Below are 22333 nucleotides of genomic sequence, written 5' to 3'. Positions count from 1 at the left end.
GTGTCAGACTTCCCGTCTCCAGAACCCTGAGAGAATACACTTCTGATGTGTTAAGTCACCAAGTTTGAGGTACTCTGTCACAGTAACCCTGGTAAACTAATGCAGGTGTCATGGATGTAAATTCTATCTAAATTTTAAACCCTGCAAGCGAATATTAGTATTATTTTGTGCAGTGACTATTCATGTTTATCCATGTTTTGCCTCTGCATCTCTCTAGGATCACTTTATTTCTACTTGAAATATTTCCTTAGTATTCTTTGTTGTTTGAATTTCCTTAGCTTTCATTTGCCTGAAAAATGTCTTTATTTCACTTTCTCTTTTTCCAGCACATTTTTCCTTGGTGGAGAACTCAAGGTTAGCAGTCCTCTTAGCACACAAGCACATTGAAGATATGATTCTATTGTCTTCTGACTTCTATTATTTGGTTTTCTGAATTTTTATTATAATATACATTAGTGTAGTTTCCTTTGGATTCATGTTACCTGAGGTTTATTCTTAATTCTATAGCTTGATTTTTTGGTCAGTTTTTGAAAATTTTTGTCATTACTTCTGCACCAATCTCTCTCTCCCCTGTCCTCTGGAACTCAAGTTACAATTCCACAGAAGCAACTTGTCCTCAATCTCTTTTCCAAACACGCTTTGATCTTCTTTTCCTTTTATCTCCTCTCCTATTTTACCTTTTCTTCTTTCTTTCCTCCTGGATTTTGGAGTACTTCCCAGTCCACTTCACTGTCAACCCTGCTTCACAATTCACTTTAAAATACAGATTAACTCAATGGGATGCCTGCTTAAAAACCTTCAGGGTCTCCTTCCTTGTCTGTGTTTCATCAGACATGTGTTTGAAAACTATTATGGGCCATGCACTGCATTTATTGCCACTTATGTGATTAAAAACATCAATTATACCACATATACAAACTTTGTCTGGAAAAAGTCCAGCCATTGTTAATATGATGAGAACAGTTTGCGTGACATCAGTGTAACCTGGCAGCCAAGGAGAGTAGACTGGAATGCACATGCATGAACAATGACAACTTCATTGTACTAGTCAATGGGGGCAGTAGATGCCATTGAGTGAGCATGTGTACTGTGTGGCCATCACATCCAAAATGACTGAGCAAGTAGAGCAATGAATCTGCATCAAGGTTTGCCTTAAGCTTGAACATTCCTCCACGGAAAGTATTTGGATGATTCAGAAGGCTGCAGCTATGGGCAACTGGTGATTGGCAGCTTCATCACAACTATGCATCCGCTCATGCATCATGTCTCATGCAGAGCTTTTTTTGTGAAACACCAAGCCACCCAGCTGATTCAGCCCCGCTACTGCTCAGATTTGGTGCCTTGTGACTTCTGGCTTTTCCCAGAACTAAAATCACCTTTGAAAGGGAAGAGATTTCAGACTGTCAATGCAATTCAGGAAAATAAAAGGGGGTAGCTGATGGTGATTGGAAGACCTGTGTGAGGTCCCAAGGTACCTACTTTGAAGGCATAAAAGTAGGCATCAATGTTCTGTGTACAATATTTCTCATATCTTCTTCAATAAAAGCCACCATTTTTCATGTTCCATGGCTGCATACCTTGCAGACAGACCTCGTGTTTTATTGATTCATGTATAGAAAATTAAAATATAAAAATGAGGACCAGAATGATTTTTTCCAATTTCATATCAGAATGAAAAGAAGAGCAAAGGTGATTTCAAATTTAAAGGTTCCTTTCTTGGTAATATGAGAAAATGTTAACATTAATTTTTGAATGATTAGTACATGGGTGCTTTTAACATTATCTTCTATACTTTCTGTATTTTAACATTTCTAAAAACACACGTTTCGTTGGTATCAATTAGGCATAGGCTTCTTTGAAACTCTCTTCACTGTTAGGTCTCTAGGCTCCTCTGTAGTCTAGTTCGGAGGCACAGTTAAAAGCAAGGCAACTGCACCAGGCAGAAGAGACACATGTGACTGAGATTCTTCCTCCCGTAACTCAGCAAATTAGTGCATTTCCTAGTGTAGGGGAAAGGAGCAGCATTGAAGAGACACTGAGTAAAATTGATGGATTTTTGTTTTATCTCTTTTTCCTTGGTCAGTTATTACTGAGAAGTGTGCTAATGACAACAAACAGTCCAATGGGAGGCAAATTAAAAAGACACTGGATAATTAACCAACTAGGTAACTTTCTCTTGAAGGGTCATGTTGTACATTCTTTCAAGGAAATGAACTGATGATTCATGGATTGCTGTAATTCAATGAATCATCAGTTGCTCCTGAAGTCTGTCTCTGAGGCCATTTTTACAGTTTATATGAAAGAAAAGTTCTTACAATTCTGATGTGTATCTGTTCATATTAAAAATTTATTAAACAAAATCAAAAAGGTATACATCGATGAACAGAGGCCCTTAAAGTATTGAAGCAACTATCTTTTGGATTATTATTATAAATTATAGGATATACACATAGAAAAATTATCTTATGTTAATATAAAAATCATTGAATAATCTATGTCAGTTGCCACCACTATACAAAGGTGAATCAAGGAAATTTGAATACAAAATAATATTGAATGTAAACTGCAATTGAAAAATAACATTAACAGAAAATTTGAAGTCAAATTTCTGTGGAACACTTCTCCAGAGTGAATAAAATATTGAAGGCTATCATTAATTGAAAAAAAGGATTAATATACTTTTTGAAAGTCTCAAATTTAAGTCATAGTGTATTAAAGGTATGTATGTGTGTATAAAACAATATACATTACATATATATATTATATATATATAATAGGAATATAAAGCTTATTGCTGAAAGCTTTTTAAAATTTATACCTGAATCTCTTACTTTACCAGTGAAGAAACTCAGGTACAAAGATATAGGATACTTAATTTTTTGAAATAGATTGTATTCAGAAATTTACAAAATTTCGATCATTCCACTTCTGAAAGGTGTTATTGTGGGGTGGTATCTCCCAACGATGTGTTAGCATACTAACAATGGATTTTATACTCTTGTGGACAGAATCCTGTGATTCCAGAGAAAGGGGGGGAGAAAACTGATATAATGAGAATCACTGTCCCCCTCTTCCACCTGGCCAGATTTGCTTTTACCCATTTACACATTGGAATTCTACCCAATATTTCATTTAAAAAAAGCATTCCTGCCCTGGCTGGCATAGCTCAGTGGATTGAGCTCAGGCCTGTGAAGCAGAGGATCATGGTTGGATTCCCAGTTCAGGGCACATGCCTGGGCTGCAGGCCAGTTCTCAGTGGGGGACACATGAGAGGCAACCACACATTGATATTTCTCTCCCTCTCTCCTTCCCTTCCCCTCTCTCTGAAAATAAATAAATAAAATATTTTTTTTAAAAAGCATTCCTCTGCTAAATAAAAGTTTGCAAGTCATTACAACTTCACAAGGACCTAGCTACAGTATGAGACAGCCTTTCTCCACACTTAGGATTTGCCGTTGTGTTCCTCTAATCAGTTCTGAAACATCTGAGGGCATCTCATGAACCTCATAGACTCTCTCCTCTGAAAAATGACATTGGCACACATTTTTGTACCAAATTTAGCAGCTTCATGGACTTTCTGAAATCCATTCACAGATTCTGGGTTAATAACATCGATTCTAAAAACTTTATTGAGAGGAATTAAATAAGAAATTTCTAGTTGAAAAAATAAGATTGGGGGTAATATTAGAGTATGTTTGGAAAAGATGAATATTTTTAGCATAATAGAACTTCTAGGACCAGTTTATCCTGCCTAATAGAAAATAAAATATCCTTTTCACCAAACCTTTCAGTCAGGACCTATGTATTTTTGCTGGCCACACTGTTTTGCTGTTCTTTTTTTTTTTTTTAGATCCTCACCCAAGGATATGTTTTTATTGATTTTAGAGAGAGAAGAACAATGGGGGGGGGGGCAGGGAGTGATTTAACCCATAACCTAGCTATGTACCCCGACTGTGTACCCATTGTGTACCCTGTACATAACTTTTTTGGTGAACAGGACAATGCTTCAACCAACTGAGCCACCTGGCCAGGGCTTTTTTGCTACTCTTTTGGTTCATTAATTCATTCAACAGATATCTAACAAAAACAGTAAGGACACTGTGGTAGAGAGGTAAGTGAATGGTTTACAGTAATTCCTTTAGGAGCCATCTACTTTTTAAGGAACCACCTATTTTTGAGGAAATGAATAGTTTTTAATAGTGTGTTTTACCACTTAACCCCTTCTTACCTGTTCTACACACACGCACCCAATACTGTCCTACACCCACACGCACACACATGCACACATATGCATACCCCTTGCCCTCTGCTGGAATAAGTACCCATTTGACTCACCAGGGCAGAATGGGGCCTGGCTGAGGCCTGCGTGGTCCAGGTAAGCTGCATCCAGCTGTGTTGGCATCGTGAGGCTCAATCAGAGGACAGTAGGGATGAGCAGGGGTGTTGGGACTGTCACACCAAGGGCTGCGACTGGGGAAAAGAGTTGGTGGCACTTCTTTTTCTCTGTAAAATATAATGAAATAAAATAATAAAATAAAGCCAAAATTGAACTCTAAGGCATTCCATGCAGTGGCATTAGTGACAAGGCTCAGTTAAAGACAGAGCATGTTTTAAGACCAGAAAATATGGGTTTTCTAGACTTTGGGGGAAGCACTTTTACTATAATATCAGAAACATTTGCCTGCAACTGAGTAACATAGTAACATTAACAAACGAATAACAAATTCTGTACCTTTAGCCACAGCCAGCTCTTGACCCCAGATAAACTCCCCAGACGCTGCACCTCTCCCTCGGCCTCATCACTGCTCAAGACACGGGGATGACTTCGCCTCTTCACCCCTCTAACAGCAGTGCCATGAAGAGGCGAAATGGCTGGGGGTGGGGGAGGCTGGGGGTCTTCCATTTCCTTCCATTGCCTGCCTTTATTGTCCTGCTTGCTCTGTGTTTGTATGTTTCAAAACTATTATGGGTTTTATGGTCCTATTCAGAAGGATATTTTTAAAAAGATGGATATTGTTGGTCATTACTGATCACCCATTCATCCCATATTTACTTGTCACCCAGCTGTTCCCACCTGCCCCGTTTTACCAACTGTGAGAAGGGCTCCATTAAAAAAAAAAGGAAAAAAATCAAGCAAATTTTACCTCTTAAGAAATTGTGGAACTGGTTCTATCTGACGGTTTAAGATATGTTTATTGGATTGATCATGTTTTCCTTGAGTTGTAGTTGTAGCTTTTGGCCAGTGGAACACGTGCCTTTGGGATGTTGGACTTACTATTGAGCATCCCTCAAATTCAATGTCATTTTCTAATTTCTCCCATGCTTGCTTCCAGTGAATAGGAGTATACCAGGCAATGGCCTAATAAAAACAATGCATTAATATCAAATACTGTAGGAGGTAGACTTTTAAAATGTCATTGCTTAATGTAATAAAATTTCAAAGTCAACTGTATAATGCCACCTACTTGTAGTGAAACACCTTAAAAATGTGGTAAGACTTCCTGGGCTTAGTTTCCAATTCTGAAAATCTTCAGCTGCATGACCTGGGCAAGTTAGCCACTTGCTGTCCCCCTGCGTCCTCACATACAAAATAGGAAGGCAGGTGGCAGAAAGTCGCTATATGAGGGTATTAAGCTACTAAATTTCATAACTATGAAGAACTGTGCTAACAATAGTTATAATGTTAATAAGTTAAAATGTTAAAGATCTAAGACACTATAATGTGTGTGTATGTATGTATGTGTGTATGTATGTGTGTGTGTGTGTGTGTGTGTGTATCTTATGTGAGATGGGAAGTAGAACCAGGGCCAGAGCCAAGGAGAGGAGGCCACATTCTCCAGCCTGGATCACAAGTGGGACCATTAAGGAGACCCATGATGACTAAAGCTGGAGCTTATTTTGGTTTCTTGAGTATGTGGCAGGAAAATCATGTGTAAAAACTAACAATTATGGCTTTGTTCAACATGATAAAATTAAAGACTAAAGTGTGCCCTAATACTCTATTTGTTCTCAAGATCTGTTTTTGGTTTATAAAATCAGGAGTTTTGGGTTTATGCTATCATCATTGAAAAACTGATTGGATTTATAGGATTGCTCTGATTGGACTGACAAATTAAGCAGACATAAAGGCAAATTCAGCTAGGTGAGGTCAATGCAAAGAAAGAAAGATGAAATCTTTTCTAAAAGAATCAATTTCATGGATCACAACAGGAAAACACTTTTGCTTTAGGTCATCAGTTAAGGATCCTCCCTTTTTTTGCAGCTTACACAGACACATTTTTGTTGAAAATATGTTATGATTTGTTTTTAGTGCAATCTCCCTGAATAAGATTGGAAGATTTTCCTAGACATGAGCAATATTTTACTTCTTCCTATATTATAAGGACTTAAAAATACTTGATGACAATAATAATATGATAAAATAAAAATGATGTGGTTTTAATTACGCCTCTGGAATGTTGGCCATATGAACCTTGTAGGCTATCTTTAGTACAATAGAAAAATTCTTGGAGTTAGAATGTCTGGTTTTATTTTAGTTCTGCCATTTTCAAATCACATGACCTTCAGCAAGGCATATAACTTTCTGAGCCCCATTTGCCTCATTTGTACATATTCAATTTCAGAATCAAATGAGATAATGCACCTAAAAACATCTCTTCAATGAGCTCCTACAGCACAGAGGCATTCTGTCCCATATCTGAACCTTTAATGCAAAATAGTATATTGGGAAGTTCCCAGGCATTGAATAAACATAAGATGGCTATTGATTTTTTGACATGCAAAGAGGCTACAAATCCTATAGTAAAACAATGTAACTGGTGGGAAAAAATCCAGCACTGTTTGCAGACCCATAGTATCTTAGTGATTATATTGTATAAGCCCTTATGTCATATATTAGAAAATACAAGAAAGATCACATAGTTATTAACTCATGGCAGAGCAGAACTAAATCTGCCTTTATATTACATTTGTAGCTACACTGAATCTGTTGCCATATTAGTGATGACTAAAGAGTAATCTGTCACACTTTATCCTAGGTTTCATTTTTTTTAATGACCCATAACCAATAATATAACTTCTTTACTCAAGTCCAGAAACAGAACCTATTCTAATTTGTATGACTGGCTACAGGTTTAGGCAGAAGATTGCAGGCTCTGAAACTGTTTCTACAAGATATGAGATAGTTTCTTTATACCAGATATATAAATTGAAAGACATGTAGAGTCACGATAAAACCTGGGGTCGCCCTGTGTTCTGGCATGTCTATGGGAACGTAGCAACCCATCTCTGCATGGAAAATCTGTCTGACAGCTGCAGGGAGTGAGTTTCAGTGTCCCTGAGGTGAGGAGGGAAATACACTTGCTGTTAAAAGAGGAGTGAGGGAGAACCCTATGCTTACCTTAGGGTTTCAGTTTGACATAAAGTCACGTTTTAGTGTATTTAATGGAAGATATTTTCTATTTGAATTAAATAATGCTGATTACTTTACTACTGGGTGGGAATCCCAATAGGTCCTCAATTATTACATCCCTTAGAATAGAAAAGAATCTTGAGGCTTCCACTCAAGATGTCTGAGTAGGCAGATGTGGCTTGCCTCTTTGCACAACCACATCAAAATTACAACTAAAACATAGATCATCACTCAAAACTGTCAGAATCAAGTTCAATGGAAGCCTGATAATTACAAAATTAAAGAAACCACATCCATCCAGACTGGTAGGAGGGGCATAGGTGAGGAATGGGCTAGTCCCACACTCATGGTGTGATGGATAAAAATTTGGGAGGGATATCTCCAGAGCGAGGAGTCCCAGCCCCATAGATGGCCTCCCAGCCCAGGGTTCCAGAGCCAGAAATATAAATCTCCACAATTTTGGCTGCAAAAAGTAGTGGGGATTGAGTCAGTGGAAGAAACTGCTAGAGTCCCGAGTAGTTTCTCTTAAAGAACCTACACATGGACTCATCTGTTTAGACTTACTCCTTCTGAGCTCCAGCACTACGGCAGCAGCCAGCCTAGATACACAGCTTGGCTTTGCCTGGGAATCTCCAAGCCCAGCATTAGTAGAAGCTATCTTCTAAGATGGCTTGCTCTAAAGCTCAGGCAGGGTGGCCCAGGCAAAACAAAGGTGGGGGCTGACCTTGGCCGGGATCACCTGGGAAACCCCAGAGCCAGCACTCCCAGTGATCAGCTATAGACCACACTGAAGAATCACCACCCTTCCCCTGCACCGCTGATCTTCCACAGAGGGTGGACATTGGTGGTGAGTGGTCACAGCCAGCCCTTGCAGCTGACTGGCCGGGTAAACCCTTCCCACTGATTTGCCAGCAGCAACCAAGGCTCAACTACGAGAGGAGGGTATGCTCAGCCCACACAAAGGGCACACCTTTGTGCTGATTTGTTGTGAGAGTCAATGGTGGCTCTATGTCAGATTTTAGGGACAGAAAAATAGTTGAGTGAGCTAAGGGTAGAAGGAGAACATAGGAGACTGTTGAAAAACTATTGTTAAGAACCAGATACTGACCTCACCATTAGGTTTGCACAGAATTGTTGTACAATTTGGGCTTGTGCTAAACTTGTTTTCTTCCTTCCAAAGAAAATCTGATGGTGGCTGATGGTTTGCTTTGGATGCTGCTGTCCAGACCTGTGAGAAATAGTTTGTTAATAACAAAGATCTCTGGAGTTCAACAATGTTGTAAATGTCACAGGGTGATTGCAACATCGTGTTTCTCAACCTAACGAGGTTTTAAAATATAATGACTAAGTAATACATAACGTCAAGCTGCGTAATACTTTGTGCAGTTTAAAAGAAACCACAAAACAGAGGAACCCGCCCCCCCCCCCCCGCCCCCAGTTATCAACTAATTCTCAATTCTCTAGGCTAACAATCTCTTTACTTTTCTTTTAAGGATTATGTTTGCTTAATTTTAGGAACTTAGGTATTTTATTTTAATAGTTCAATCGTAACCTAAAAGGTATTGTACAACAAATGGCAGAGAACTATGGCAATTTAATTACAGGTATTCATTTACATACAGAATTGGACAATGTGGTGCAATTAGCCACCACCAACAAAACTCCACAGTTTGCACTGAGATCTAGTGATGAAGAAACCATTGGTGCTGAGCCACAGTCTGACCTGGGTGAGATTATCCTGTACAATTTTACCTGGCAGTATTGACATCTTATACTCACTGTCACTGTGGAAGTGGCGTGCATTACGGTGTTTGGAGGGAAACGGAACAAAGAGACTGCTTGTCCATTCACATTTTGCTGGAGAATATGATTTCCAATCTCGATTTCTTTGTCAATGGAAGAGTTAGTGAGTTTCACATATAAATCCTTCACTTCTACGATTTTAATATCTCCAAAAGCACTAAAAATACATAAAGATTATAAGGTGTCTTTAATTCACTTTAGAATCCAATAGTAAGTATGCTTTGGAAGTTGTTCCTAAACTGTCTACTCTATTGGATAAACTGTATTGGACAAATTCTATTGTAGAGAGAGTGTATTTTGTGATCTAAGACAAATGCCTGATCACTTACTTCTATTTGTTTATCTGTGCAATAAGATAATCTTTTTCACATAAAATAATTTAAAATAAACTTAAAAAGTGCTTTAGGTGTCAAGGTATAAATGCCATAGGTGCAAGTATCATTATTTAAGCACAACTGTTTGTAAAACCACAGTGATATCAAACTCTAGTAGATCAAAAGGAAAGTTAAACTAATTTCTGATAAAGTTGTTGTGAAGATGACTAGCAACTATGTACTTAAAAGAATTCTGCAAACAAAATACTACACAAAGATAAGATGGTATTTTTTCCTACTAACATGTAAAGAGCCTTAGTATGTACCAGAGACCAGGCTAAATATAGGAATATATATATTTATATTTATGTGTCTAATGTATTTATATATTATTTTCACATTTTTCAGACTGTCACAATCCCTCTGGTGGGTTAGGGATATCATTTAAAAAATGAAACATACTCCTACCAATAATAACCAATACTTATATACCAGGCACTCTTTAAAGATTGTATCTATATCCATAATTCTTTCAATTACAGTTCACAGTCAGTATCACTCTGTATTAGTTTCAGGTGTGCAGCACAGTGGTTAGACAGTCATCTACTTCACCAAGCGTTGCCCTCCGTATTTCCACTACCCACCCGGCACCACACCTAGTTACTACAATAGTACTGACTGTGTCCCCTATGTTGGCTGTCCAGCCCTGTGACTATTTGGTAAGTACCCATTTGTTGTATAACTATCAATAATCCTTTACATTATTTATCCAGATTCCCAGCCTCCTCCCCTCTGGCAACAATCAATCCAATCTCTGTGCTTCCATATATTAGCCATTGTAAATAGCACTGCAGTGAACACAGGGGTGCTTATATTCTTTCAAATTAGTGTTTCATGTTTGGATACATTCCCAGAAGTGGAATCGCTGGGTCATGAGGCAGTTCCATTTTTAATTTTTTGATGACCCTTCATACTGTTTTCAATAGTGGCTGCACCAATCTGCATTCCCACCAACAGTGCACAAGGGTTCCCTTCTCTCCACATCCTCAACAATACTTGTTATTTCTTTTTTAAAAAAATATTTTATTTATTTATCTTTAGAGGGGAAGGGAAGGAGAGAGGAAGAGAAACATCAATGTATGGTTTCTTCTTGTGCATCCCCTGCTGGGAACTGGCCTGCAACCCAGGAATGTGCCCTGACTGGGAATTGAACCGCGACTGTCTGGTTCACAGGCCCGCACTCAATCCACTGAGCTACACCAGCCAGGGCTTATTTCTTGATTTATTGATAATAGTCATTCTAACAGGCATGCAGTGATATCTCATTGTGGTTTTAATTTACATTTCTGTAATGATTATTGACATTGAGCATCTTTTCATATGTCTATTGGCCATCTGTATGTTCAATAGACAGTGTTTGTTCAAATCCTTGGCCTGTTTTTAATTGGTTTGTTTTTCTGATGCCAAGTAGTAAGAATTCTTNTTGTATAACTACCAATAATCCTTTACATTATTTATCCAGATTCCCAGCCTCCTCCCCTCTGGCAACAATCAGTCCAATCTCTGTACTTCCATATATTAGCCATTGTAAATAGCACTGCAGTGAACACAGGGGTGCTTATATTCTTTCAAATTAGTGTTTCATGTTTGGATACATTCCCAGAAGTGGAATCACTGGGTCATGAGGCAGTTCCATTTTTAATTTTTTGATGACCCTTCATACTGTTTTCAATACTGGCTCCACCAATCTGCATTCCCACCAACAGTGCACAAGGGTTCCCTTCTCTCCACATCCTCAACAATACTTGTTATTTCTTTTTTTAAAAAATATTTTATTTATTTATCTTTAGAGGGGAAGGGAAGGAGAGAGGAAGAGAAACATCAATGTATGGTTTCTTCTTGTGCATCCCCTGCTGGGAACTGGCCTGCAACCCAGGAATGTGCCCTGACTGGGAATTGAACCGCGACTGTCTGGTTCACAGGCCCGCACTCAATCCACTGAGCTACACCAGCCAGGGCTTATTTCTTGATTTATTGATAATAGTCATTCTAACAGGCATGCAGTGATATCTCATTGTGGTTTTAATTTACATTTCTGTAATGATTATTGACATTGAGCATCTTTTCATATGTCTATTGGCCATCTGTATGTTCAATAGACAGTGTTTGTTCAAATCCTTGGCCTGTTTTTAATTGGTTTGTTTTTCTAATGCCAAGTAGTAAGAATTCTTTATAAATCTGGACAGTAACCCCTTATCAAATGTCTCACTAATGAACATCCTCCCCCATTCAGTATGTTGCCTTTTTGTTTTGTTGATGGTTTTCTTTGTTACGCAAAACCTTTTTAGTTTGATGTAGATCCATTGGTTTATTATTTTTGTTTGCTTCCCTTGCTTGAGGAGATGTATCAGAGAATATACTGCTAAGAAAAATGTAAGAGATTTTACTGCCTATGTTTTCTTCCAGGATGCTTATGGTTTTGAGTCTTACACAGAAGTTTAGAATCCATTTTGAGTTTATTTTTGTATATGGTGTACGAAGGTGGTCTAGTTTCATTTTTTTCATGTATTTGTCCAGTCTTCCCAATATTATTTATTCAATAGACTATCTTTACCCCATTGTATGTTCTTACCTCCTTTATCATATATTTACTGACCATATAGGTGTGGGTTTATTTCTGGGCTCTCTATTCAATGCCAGTGATTTATGTGTCTGTTTTTATACCAATACCATGCGTTTTGATTACTAGAGCCTTGTAGAATAGTACAATATCAGGTACTGTGATACCTCTTACTTTGTTCTTTCTCAAGCTTGCTGTGGCTATTTGATATCTTTTGTGGTTCCATATAAATTTTTGGATTATTTGTTCTAGTTCTGTGAAATAGGTCATTGGTATCTTGATGGATTTTCATTGAATTTATAGATTGCTTTGGGTAGTATGGATATTTTAATGATGTTCATTTTTCCTTTCCATGAACATGGTATATACTTCCATTTATTTGTGTCTTCTTTGATTACTTCCTTCATTGTCCTATAATTATCCAAAGTGAAACCTCGGTTCTTGAATATCTTGGTTCTTGAACAATTTGGTTCTTAACCAAGTTGTTCATGGAAAAAAATGTCTCAGTTGTCAAACAAAATGTTAGTTCTCAATTCTCAACCCAACATTTTCATACTGATACTATTGTCAGTCATGTATCTCTCAGGCAACACAGAGATTTGGTAATAAGATAAATAACTTTTGGGGATCTAATGTAAAGTTAACAATACTATATTATATATTTGAATATTGCTAATTTAAATGTTCTTGCCTAAATAAAAGGTAATTATTTGAGGTAATGAATGTGTTAACTAATCCTAATATGGTAAATCTTTCAGAATATATACATGCATGTCAAATCATCATGTTCTATCCTTTAAACTCATACAAGGTTACATGAAAATATCAAAAAAAGAAAACAAATCAAGTTCTACATCTTTAATATACCCAACTTTTATGTCAATGATATCTCAGTAAAACTGTTAAGAACTGAAGGAAGAATTCATCACAAGTAAATCCATAATACAAGAAATATTAAAAGGGTTTTAAAAGGAAGTTTTCTCAGATAGTAGGGTAATTATACTTAGTAAAAACATGACTTACATACATATGAAGTGAAAGGTAGTGAAAACATAAGGAAGGTAAATATAAAGTATATTTTTCTTATTATTTTAAATTTCTTTTAAAAGTTGATTATTTAAAGGAGCATACTTATGAAGTACGGGATTTTTAACATATATGTACAAGTAAAATATGTAACAGTACAAATACAATGGCCAGGAGGAGAGAGATGAAAATAGTATTGTAAGGCTCTTTATACTTTATGAAGTGGTATGACATCACTTCAAGGCAGTCTGTGATAGGCTCAAGATGTATTCTATAAACCTGGAAGGAACTACCAAAATTAAAGCTAATCAGCCAACAATGGGGATAAAATCATTAATAACAATTAATTAAAAGTAGAACACAGAATAGTTGAAACAAACAGAAAAGAAACAGCAGGCCCTGGCTGATGTAGCCCGGTGGGTTGAGCGCAGGCCTGCGAACCAGAGGATCGCAGTTCGATTCCCAGTCAGGGCACGTGCCTGGGTTGCAGGCCAGTTCCGGGCAGGGGACACACGATACATTGTGTGTCCTTGGCAGAGGCAACCATACATTGATATTTCTCTCCCTCTCTCCTTCCCTTCCCCTCTATAGATAAATAAATAAAATATTAAAAAAAAAGAAAAAAAAAAGAAACAGCAGGACAGTAGACTTAACCCTAACCATGTTAACAATTACTGTACATGTAAATGGTTTAAATGCTCAGATTAAAAGACAGACTTTTCAGGTTGAATAAAAGAGCAAGTTCCAACTACAAGCTACATACAAAACATGCACTTTAAAGATAAGGGTGCAAAAAGGTTTAAAAAAAGATATACCACGCCAACACCAGTAATAAGAAAGCCGGGGTGGCTATAACGGTATTAGACATGGAGTTCTGGGCAAAGTAATGGCAGAGATGAGGAAGGTGACTTCATAATGATATAGAGACCAATTCATCAAGAAAACGTAACAACCCTAAATGTTTGTGCACCTAGTAACAGAGCTTCAAAATACACGAAGCTGATAGAACTGCAAGGAAAAATCAACGAGTCCACAGTTATAGTCAGAGATTTTAATACCTTTTTCTCAATAACTGAAAGGACAAGTAGATATAAAATCAGCAAAAAGACAGACTTAACACAATCAATTCATTTGACCTGATTAACATTTATGAAACACTACACTCAACAACAGCAGAATATGCATTCTTTGTAAGTGTATCCAAAAAATTTGCCAGGATAGACAATACCCTGGCTATAAAACAAGTCTCAATATGTTTAGAAGGACTCAAGTCAAACAAAGTATGTTCTTTGATCATCATGGAATTAATTAGAAGTCAATAAGACTTCAAATCAATATTTGAAGAGGCATTGAAATGGAAAACTCTGTAAAATATTACGTCTTAGTACACAAGGATTAAAGAAATGCAAGTGAAAATTACAAAGTATTTTGAAGCAAATTAAAATGAAAATACAACATACCAAAATTTGTGGGATGCCATTAAGTCTTTACCTAGGGGAAACTTATAGTACTACTACATGCTTATATTAAAAGATAAAAAGGCATCAAATCAATGATCTTACTTTCACTTTGAGAAACTAGAAGAAGAAAAGCAAATAAAACCTACAATGGGGTTTCAAATATAAAAATATAAAATAGGCAGAAGAAAGGGAATACAGATCAGAATGGAAATCAATGAAATTAAAAACAAAGAAAACAAAAATAGAGAAAATCAATGAGTCACACACTGGTTCCTTGAGGCTCATAAAACTGGTAACTTCACTGATCAGGAAAAAGAGAGAAGACCCATGTGATCAGTATCAGCAGTAAGAAATGGGGACATTACTATAGATTCTATAGACACTAAAAGGATTATAAAGCAATAATTATGCACAACTTTATGACAATAAATATGACAGATAAAATTTCTTGAAAGATACCCAACTACTCAAGTTCTCAAGAAGAAACAACCCAAATATCCTTTTATCCGTTTTAAAGAAAAAGAATTTGTACATAAGATCCTACCCACAAAGAAACTCCAGGTTCAGATGGCTTCACTGATGAATTCTACAAAACATTTTTAAAAAAGAAATACTAGTTCTACACAAACTCTTCTAGAAAATAAAACAGGAGGGAATATATCCAACTCATCCTATGAAGCAAGCATGTCCTTGATACCAAAGTAGACAGAGACATTACAGAAAAAAAACACGTGTATTACTAACAACTTATAATTCATAGTTCAATCTGTTGTTCATGCAACAAGAAGAGCAGGATTAAGTATAGATGAATCAGCTTTTATTTTAGCTCAAATATCAACTGTCTTCCATGTAAGTTCTTTTGCCTTAGATACTAACAATCATTAAAATGAATCAACAAGTTAAAAGTCCACTTCTCCCCTTCTGTATTGAAGTCAACATCCTAGTAGAAAAAAAAGATACCAATTTAATCTGAATTACTTGCTAATAATGAAACAAAGTCCTTGAATAATTGACTTGAATTTATTTGTAGAGATTATCTAGTGTTGTTTTCTCTGGCATCTTTGAAGAATTAACATTCATTATTGGGTTCCTTAGGAAGTTATATTGATTCCTTTTAATTGTTCAGAACATGAAATGGTTATTTTTCACCTAATTTCTTAGATGAAATTACAGCAGCACAACAGATTAGAACTTTGCATCCTACTTCCAAGAGAGGATACTAAATAATTGGAATATGTACCTGGATCTACAATGGCCCACTTCTTCAAGAATCATAGAGAAGTGCTTCCAACTCCTACTGGTATGGAATGAGTGTGTGGTGAGTTTCTTTGAATCACCAAACAGAGACAGGAAATAATCCTCCCCGTCACCAGTCACGGCTAGCTCAGAGGCCTGGGTGGACAGAGTTTGAGTCTTTTTCTTTGGAACTATAAACCTGTTGACTCCTTTCAAAGAAATCAAAGAGGGAAGCAACGAAGAAATAAGTAAATAAACAAAAGGACATTTAAAAAAAGAAAACCCAAAGCCACTGTTTTTATTCTTTGCTTTTATAAAACCATACTCTGTATACATTTTTACTCTCACTGTCAAACCTAAACCAAATTCTACAAAATACCCAGTAAGTGATTATTTTCAGTAACACTCAATTCTTAGAGATTATTTCAGTTATCTTAAACCATCAGTTATATCATTAGTATAATGACAATTGAACTGATTATTTAGTTGTACTAGAAGCATGGTAAGTTGTTGACTAGTTAAAACATTTGAGTCTCTCAAATTTGGATATGTCATATATAAGTACAACTTTATTCTATTTATATCAGCTATTCTCTCCAAATTGATACCCATACATTAAACCTTTAAATGTGTCCTTTCTTAACAATGGTTAATATTTTTGCCAGGTAAAGACTTAAGTTTCCTCTTATCAACTAAAATACTTGATCAGGAAGATAAAGTAATGCTTAATTAGATTCTAGCATCCCCTTGGAAGTCTGCTCCTTTAAAATTCTCACTACTCAGACTCAAACACAAAATAGGTTTCACGATTTTGCATAGAAAGAACTGCGCTGCACAAATCAAATAATGTGAGTGCAAAGAGAAAACACCATAGAGAGGCATCATGAAGTGGACAGAGCCATGTCTCGGATTCAGGCAGACCTGCAATTGGACCCCATCTCTGCCACCTTACTAAGCCAACTGATTTAAACTATCCAATTCTCCATTTTCCTAAACATAAAATGAAAATAATACTACCTTGTTAAGGAGACATGAGTACTGAAGGTAATGTAGGTACAGTGTCTAGCAGGGTCTGGTATTTAGCAGGTACTCAATAAATGACATTTATTATTGTAGCCCTGGTTCCAAAATCACCAAAGGGTTCACACAACTCAGTGTTTGCTTTGTATTTGCATTTTTTTTTAACAAAAGCTAGAGTGAAGTGAAGGCTGGAAAGGAATAAACTGATAGTTCCTAAAGAGGTTCCTCAAAGTATTTCGTTTAGAAGAAATGTTTGAAATGGAATTAATTTATTCCCAGTCAAGTGAGTTTTGACTTAATCCTTTATTTACTTTGGGGACAGAGAATACACAGCAGCTCTTTTCATAGCTTATCCTGAGGATGAAAACCTTTGAACTCTAGAAGGGAAAAAGACATTAATTTGAGTCCCAGTCATTATTTCATGTGGAGGAACAGACAGGAATGAGCCAAATGCAACAAGTCACAGCCAACTCAGACATCTATCAACAGAGGCAGAATCTACAGCGACTGAAGGAGACCACATCCTAGCTCAGCGCTCACCTGGCATGGGGAAGCCACTCTGTTTTGTTTTCCTCCCACAGATACGAGGAGCTTTCACAGTTTAACTCAAATATAGAACATATGCCACGATGAAAGAGTGCCAAAGGGTAGAGAACATTCCCTCCCTATGTCTAAAACCTGTGTTTTCGCATTTAAGCGTATGGATTTGGTCACTGCTAAAGGCCAGGGTGAACTCAGGAGGCTTCTTTGAAAAATGTGTCTTAGGTGCACAAAAGAATGAGGCAGAGGAAACAGGACAATGATGGCAGTAGGTCAGAATCCTAGATAACAGTGTGTCAAAGGCGTAGGAAAATCCCAGATATAAACCAAATACAGGGAAGGCTGTACAGGCTGCCAGGCTGTACATGTCCACAGAACGGCAGGGGGAAATGGAGGCATCAGGCAGTTGGGAGTGTGTTTGTGCTACCAGTTGTGAAACTTGCAGTTGACTGGTCAGTGACACACAGACCCCAATCTAGCCCATTCTATGAGACAGTGTCTAGAGAGATACGTTCAGATTCAAAGCAAATTTTTATTGAGTACAGACCATTTGCTTGGTGGTTTTCATAAACATCTTACTTAATCCTTAGGATAGCCCTGTGAAATCGATATTTTAATCCCCATTTTGCAGTTGTGGAATATGGAACTCAGGAATGCTAAATACCTTACCTAATGTCTCACACTGTGGGGAGTAAAAAGATAGCTTGAACCTCGGTTCTCTGTTTCCAAGGGCAGTGAGTGGTCTTTCCAGGAAACTATGAAAACACACCCTCCAAATTCCCCTCCGTGGTGAGGAATAAACACCCGGCCACATGGGTATTGCTGAGTGCATTGTTGGCAACGGTTAAAACTCTACTTCTTCCTACTACAGTACTGTTTTATTCTTTCTCCCTTTTCCCTCCACTATTTTACCCACTTTATTTTTCTTCTTTCTCTCATCAACCTGTCTTTTCCTTACCAAAGCCCTCAATCTCCTACAGGCTCAAAGTACAGAAGACATTGCTTAATCTTTCTGGTAGCATGAAAAGGAAGGACAGTTAATATTATACATTATTTTTAAAAATTCTTTAGCAATTCTAGAACATTTAAGCAGTATCCCCATGAAACTTTAATCATGGGGATGAATGATATCCTTGGCCACATACATTTATGTGATCAGAATATGACTTCCGTGCTGGGATCACAGGGAGCACAGTCAAGTTACCCTTGGCATTATGACATTAAGAAATTAGTATTATTCAACGCAAATAATAAAATACCAGTCCAGCTTCTAGACACATAGAGAATTTACCAAACTATGTAACTTAAAAATAGTATGGTGATTACCAGAGGGAAAGGTGGTAGGGGACGATAAAGGGGGTTAAATAGTGACGAGAGGAGACTTGACTTGGGGTGGTGAACACATGATACAATAGACAGATGATGTGTTATAGACTTGTACACATGAAACCTATATAATTTTATTAACCAATGTCACCCCAATACATTCAATACAGTTAAAAATAATAAAACAAAGAATAAAAATATTCTATAAAAATCATTACATGTTCTTCTTACCTAAGTTGGTTTCTGATTGGAAGTGGCTCAGCAAGGTGGATTTAGAAGACTTTGGTGCAGCAGTCACCCCACCAATCGGATGGCCGGGCGGGCTGTGACGGGGAGGCATTTCACTGGACGATGACCATAACAATGACAGCGTTGTGGAATCTGAATGTATAAAACCTGGGAGAAAATGTACTGAAGATTGCTGTGCCCTTGAGAGGTCAGCATGTGCATCTTCTCGTCTGTGTACAAAAGTCAGTATAATGAACAAAGTAAGAAAGTCAAAATGAACAGACTTTGAACACAAGAAGCATGAACGGTTATTACTACCCAGAGTTCTATCTTTCAGAGTCGTTATGCATCTGTCATAAGCACAAGCACATCTTATGTTTCCAGTTTTAGCAATCTAAGTAGAACACTTTAGTGTCAAGTTAAGATATGTTTTTTTCTATTTAAAAATCAATAAATTCTCATTGTATATGGTTTTGAAAAAGTGTAAAAGTAGAAAAAAGTAAAAAGCAAGCCCAAATCATACCATTTTCAGACTTTTAAATGCATTTTTATACAAAACCGTGGTTCTATAAACCATTTATATGCCAAATTTATCACTCATTTCATCATATTTCCCCTTCTATTCATGTAAAATATATCGTTCACTATATCTTTTTCCTCTAACTTCTGCTGCTCAATTAACTTTCTGTATTTATAAAGACCCTAGAGTAAATGTTTGCTTTCAAATGCACTGTGAACTAGCAAGGGTAAACACAGTGCACATGTGCTTGTGTGTGAGTGTGAGTGCATGTGGATGTTGAAGGAAATAGCAGGAGAAGAAAGATTTCATTTCCAGGGACTATTTTTATAAGCAAACCCTACTACGAACAAAGATTTTCCTTTCTTTTTTCATAAATATAAAGGCATTGGTTAACTAATACACAGTCATCTTTAAAAGTCCTTAAACTGAAGTACAATTATTTTACAAGTAGAACAATATTCTCAAGGCATGATCATGAAAAGGCGTGTGACAACTCCATTTCATGAGTCACACTGAGACTTTTCTCAACAAACTAAAAACAATGCATGTACGTGCACTCGTGCATGCATGTGTGTGTGTGTGTGTGTGTGTGTGTGTGTGTGTGTGTGTGTATGTTTAATGCTTGAGTTGTGAATGAAATTCTGGGGCCCAAAATCTTTTAAATCTCTGAAACACTGGATAGAGGACTACCCGCTTAGACACTGTGTTTCTGGGGCACATGTGCACTGTAATTAGAAACTTTGTATCTCACCTCCATGGATTGTTTCTACTTTGATCTGTTTGTTTTCCAGAGTTCCTATAAAGTAATGTTAGCCAGCTTTCTGTTGTTCTTGTTTTTTTTCTCTCCAAATGTTTCCATAAGGGAGCAGGTGCCTGGAGTTTCCTAATCAGTCTCAATCTGTTTACCAAGAGGTGTTCACAATTCTTTTGTTTTATAATTTGTAAGTTCCCTTGTCAGAAATATTATTCTGGAAAGCTCTTACTCAAAAGCAGACTTCTCTAAATGTTCCTTCAGAAGGCACAGGCATCTTAAGCAAACTACTTTTTATAAGTGAATGGCACTGGCTTTGAAAACTGCATTATTATTGTCCCACTGCTTATGACACTTGAGCAGTGCCATTGTGCTGACACTCCAAGCATTTGTTTTTTTCTGAAAAGCTCAAACCCACACTCCTGACTATGACAGTGATGGCAGTGGGACGGAGACCACAGAACTCGATGGCCAAATTACAAATATTTTTACCGCTGTCCAACCCGAGACAGGCTCATATGAGTGATTTCTCCCTGACACTGGCTACAATCAGCAGGAAAAGTACTTTTCTCTTTCAAAGTTCCTTACATCTGGGTTTCATTACAGACAAACTGGCTATATCTTTCAGCATGTTCATTTTATAAGCTCTGATTTTTTTTCTTCCTCCAGTAAAACAATAGCATTCCCCAACAAATTTAATTCCACAGAAGATTCCCAATAAGCCTGGGAAATGTTGTAATCAAAGAAATCTGGCCCAGGGCCATAGGGTGTTTTTATTTTCGTATTTGAATAAGAAACTTCTCATGGCTGCGCACACCTTCGGAAGAGCTGAACTTTTTCGGCCAGAGACGTGCAGGACACATCCACCCTCGGAAAGCCCTGCCCTTGTAGACCTGCCAGACTCCTTCTGGGAGGTGAGAGGCTTGCCCCAGTGCTTAGTTAGCGTTCTCTAATGCTTAGCATGTGGGATTTTCCGGGCCCCTTCTTGGTATTTCGCTCCCTCTGTAGTTGATTAGCATAATACCAGAGGCAGTTGTAAAAGTTCAATTCCAGCATCTCAATGTTATTTTGGGAGATGTTGCACTGGTAATACTGGCCACATATTTTAAAAATGGACTTGAACTGAACAATAAACACAGAACATCTAGGTCCAAAGTAACATTAGTTTTAAATCGCAAATATTCAACATAATAGGCGATTATTTTGGAAAAAAACAATGTTAATGCTTTAGTTCATGGAAAGATTTACCATGGTAGTAAAAGTAGTGAGTTGTAATTTTTTTATTTATCATCCTCACAGACATTTCCTAAACCAAAATTCCTTAGCGAGTCTTTGTCCCCAGGTCAGTAAAGTGGTTCTAAGAATATTACCTGCCAGTTCCTTAACATGTTAGATATGAGCTTTGGATCCTCAACCAGATCTGATGAAGGAGGTCTTTCTAGTTGCATTTTTATATTACTCAAGGACTTAACCTTATAAAACAGGGGTTGGGAAATAGTTGTATGCTACAGTTAATTTTAGAAAATGTGTGGAATCAATTCTAGTTCTACTTCAGTAGACATTTTGAAACAAGAGGTCAAATACTCCATCATTATCTTTTAAAACTCAGGCCCTCTCTCCTCTCGTATTTGTGCCATTCTTACTGGGTTTTTTTCTCGGTCTTCTCTTCCTGCTCAGGGACTTGACTTCGCAGGGCTGCCGATGCATCGTGAGTGCCTTGAATGTCTTTCATCTTGGCTAGAAGAGAAGTCTATTTTCTTTCCTGGGAAAACAGATCATGACATTAAGCAAGGCATTATAGCTGAGGTTCAAACCAGATTTTCTTTTTCAAGTGACCTCACCTATTAATCTAACTACTGTAAAGCACTTTCCAGGTTTAATGCTTTATTTACCAAGCCAGTGTCAGGACCAGGATTCTAATGGGAACATATAAGTTCTGATATAGCCAATATTGATAATGGCTAAGGCTAGTAGACAAATCAAGGTGCAGGTGTGAAGCATTGACTGGAAGCCACTCCAGAGGCAGGGTGGTCACCCAGCATAGCTACCTTCACCACGAAAATGCTTGCAATCTAGCC

General features: G+C 37.3%; 1 protein-coding gene across 1 annotated transcript in view; it reads right to left on the bottom strand.

Moving 5' to 3' along the window:
* LMNTD1 (lamin tail domain containing 1) overlaps positions 1-22013 on the bottom strand; it is a 92617-nt gene extending 70604 nt beyond the window's left edge. Inside the window, exons 1-7 of the mRNA XM_037033856.1 lie at positions 21899-22013; positions 18988-19214; positions 15875-16079; positions 9191-9371; positions 8520-8639; positions 5145-5359; positions 4336-4503 (exon numbers count right to left, since the gene is read on the bottom strand). Coding sequence (XP_036889751.1) covers positions 4336-4503; positions 5145-5359; positions 8520-8639; positions 9191-9371; positions 15875-16079; positions 18988-19214; positions 21899-21987 — 1205 coding nt within the window. The 5' untranslated portion in view covers positions 21988-22013. The remainder of the gene's footprint in view (positions 1-4335; positions 4504-5144; positions 5360-8519; positions 8640-9190; positions 9372-15874; positions 16080-18987; positions 19215-21898) is intronic.
* Between the last annotated feature and the right edge of the window lie 320 nt (positions 22014-22333).

The sequence above is a fragment of the Sturnira hondurensis genome, unplaced genomic scaffold (assembly GCF_014824575.4).
Source record: "Sturnira hondurensis isolate 20B ecotype Veracruz unplaced genomic scaffold, ASM1482457v3 Scaffold0021795, whole genome shotgun sequence".
NCBI lineage: Eukaryota > Metazoa > Chordata > Mammalia > Chiroptera > Phyllostomidae > Sturnira > Sturnira hondurensis.
Note: the sequence above shows the minus strand (reverse complement) of the source record. Positions and strands in the feature narration are given on the sequence as shown.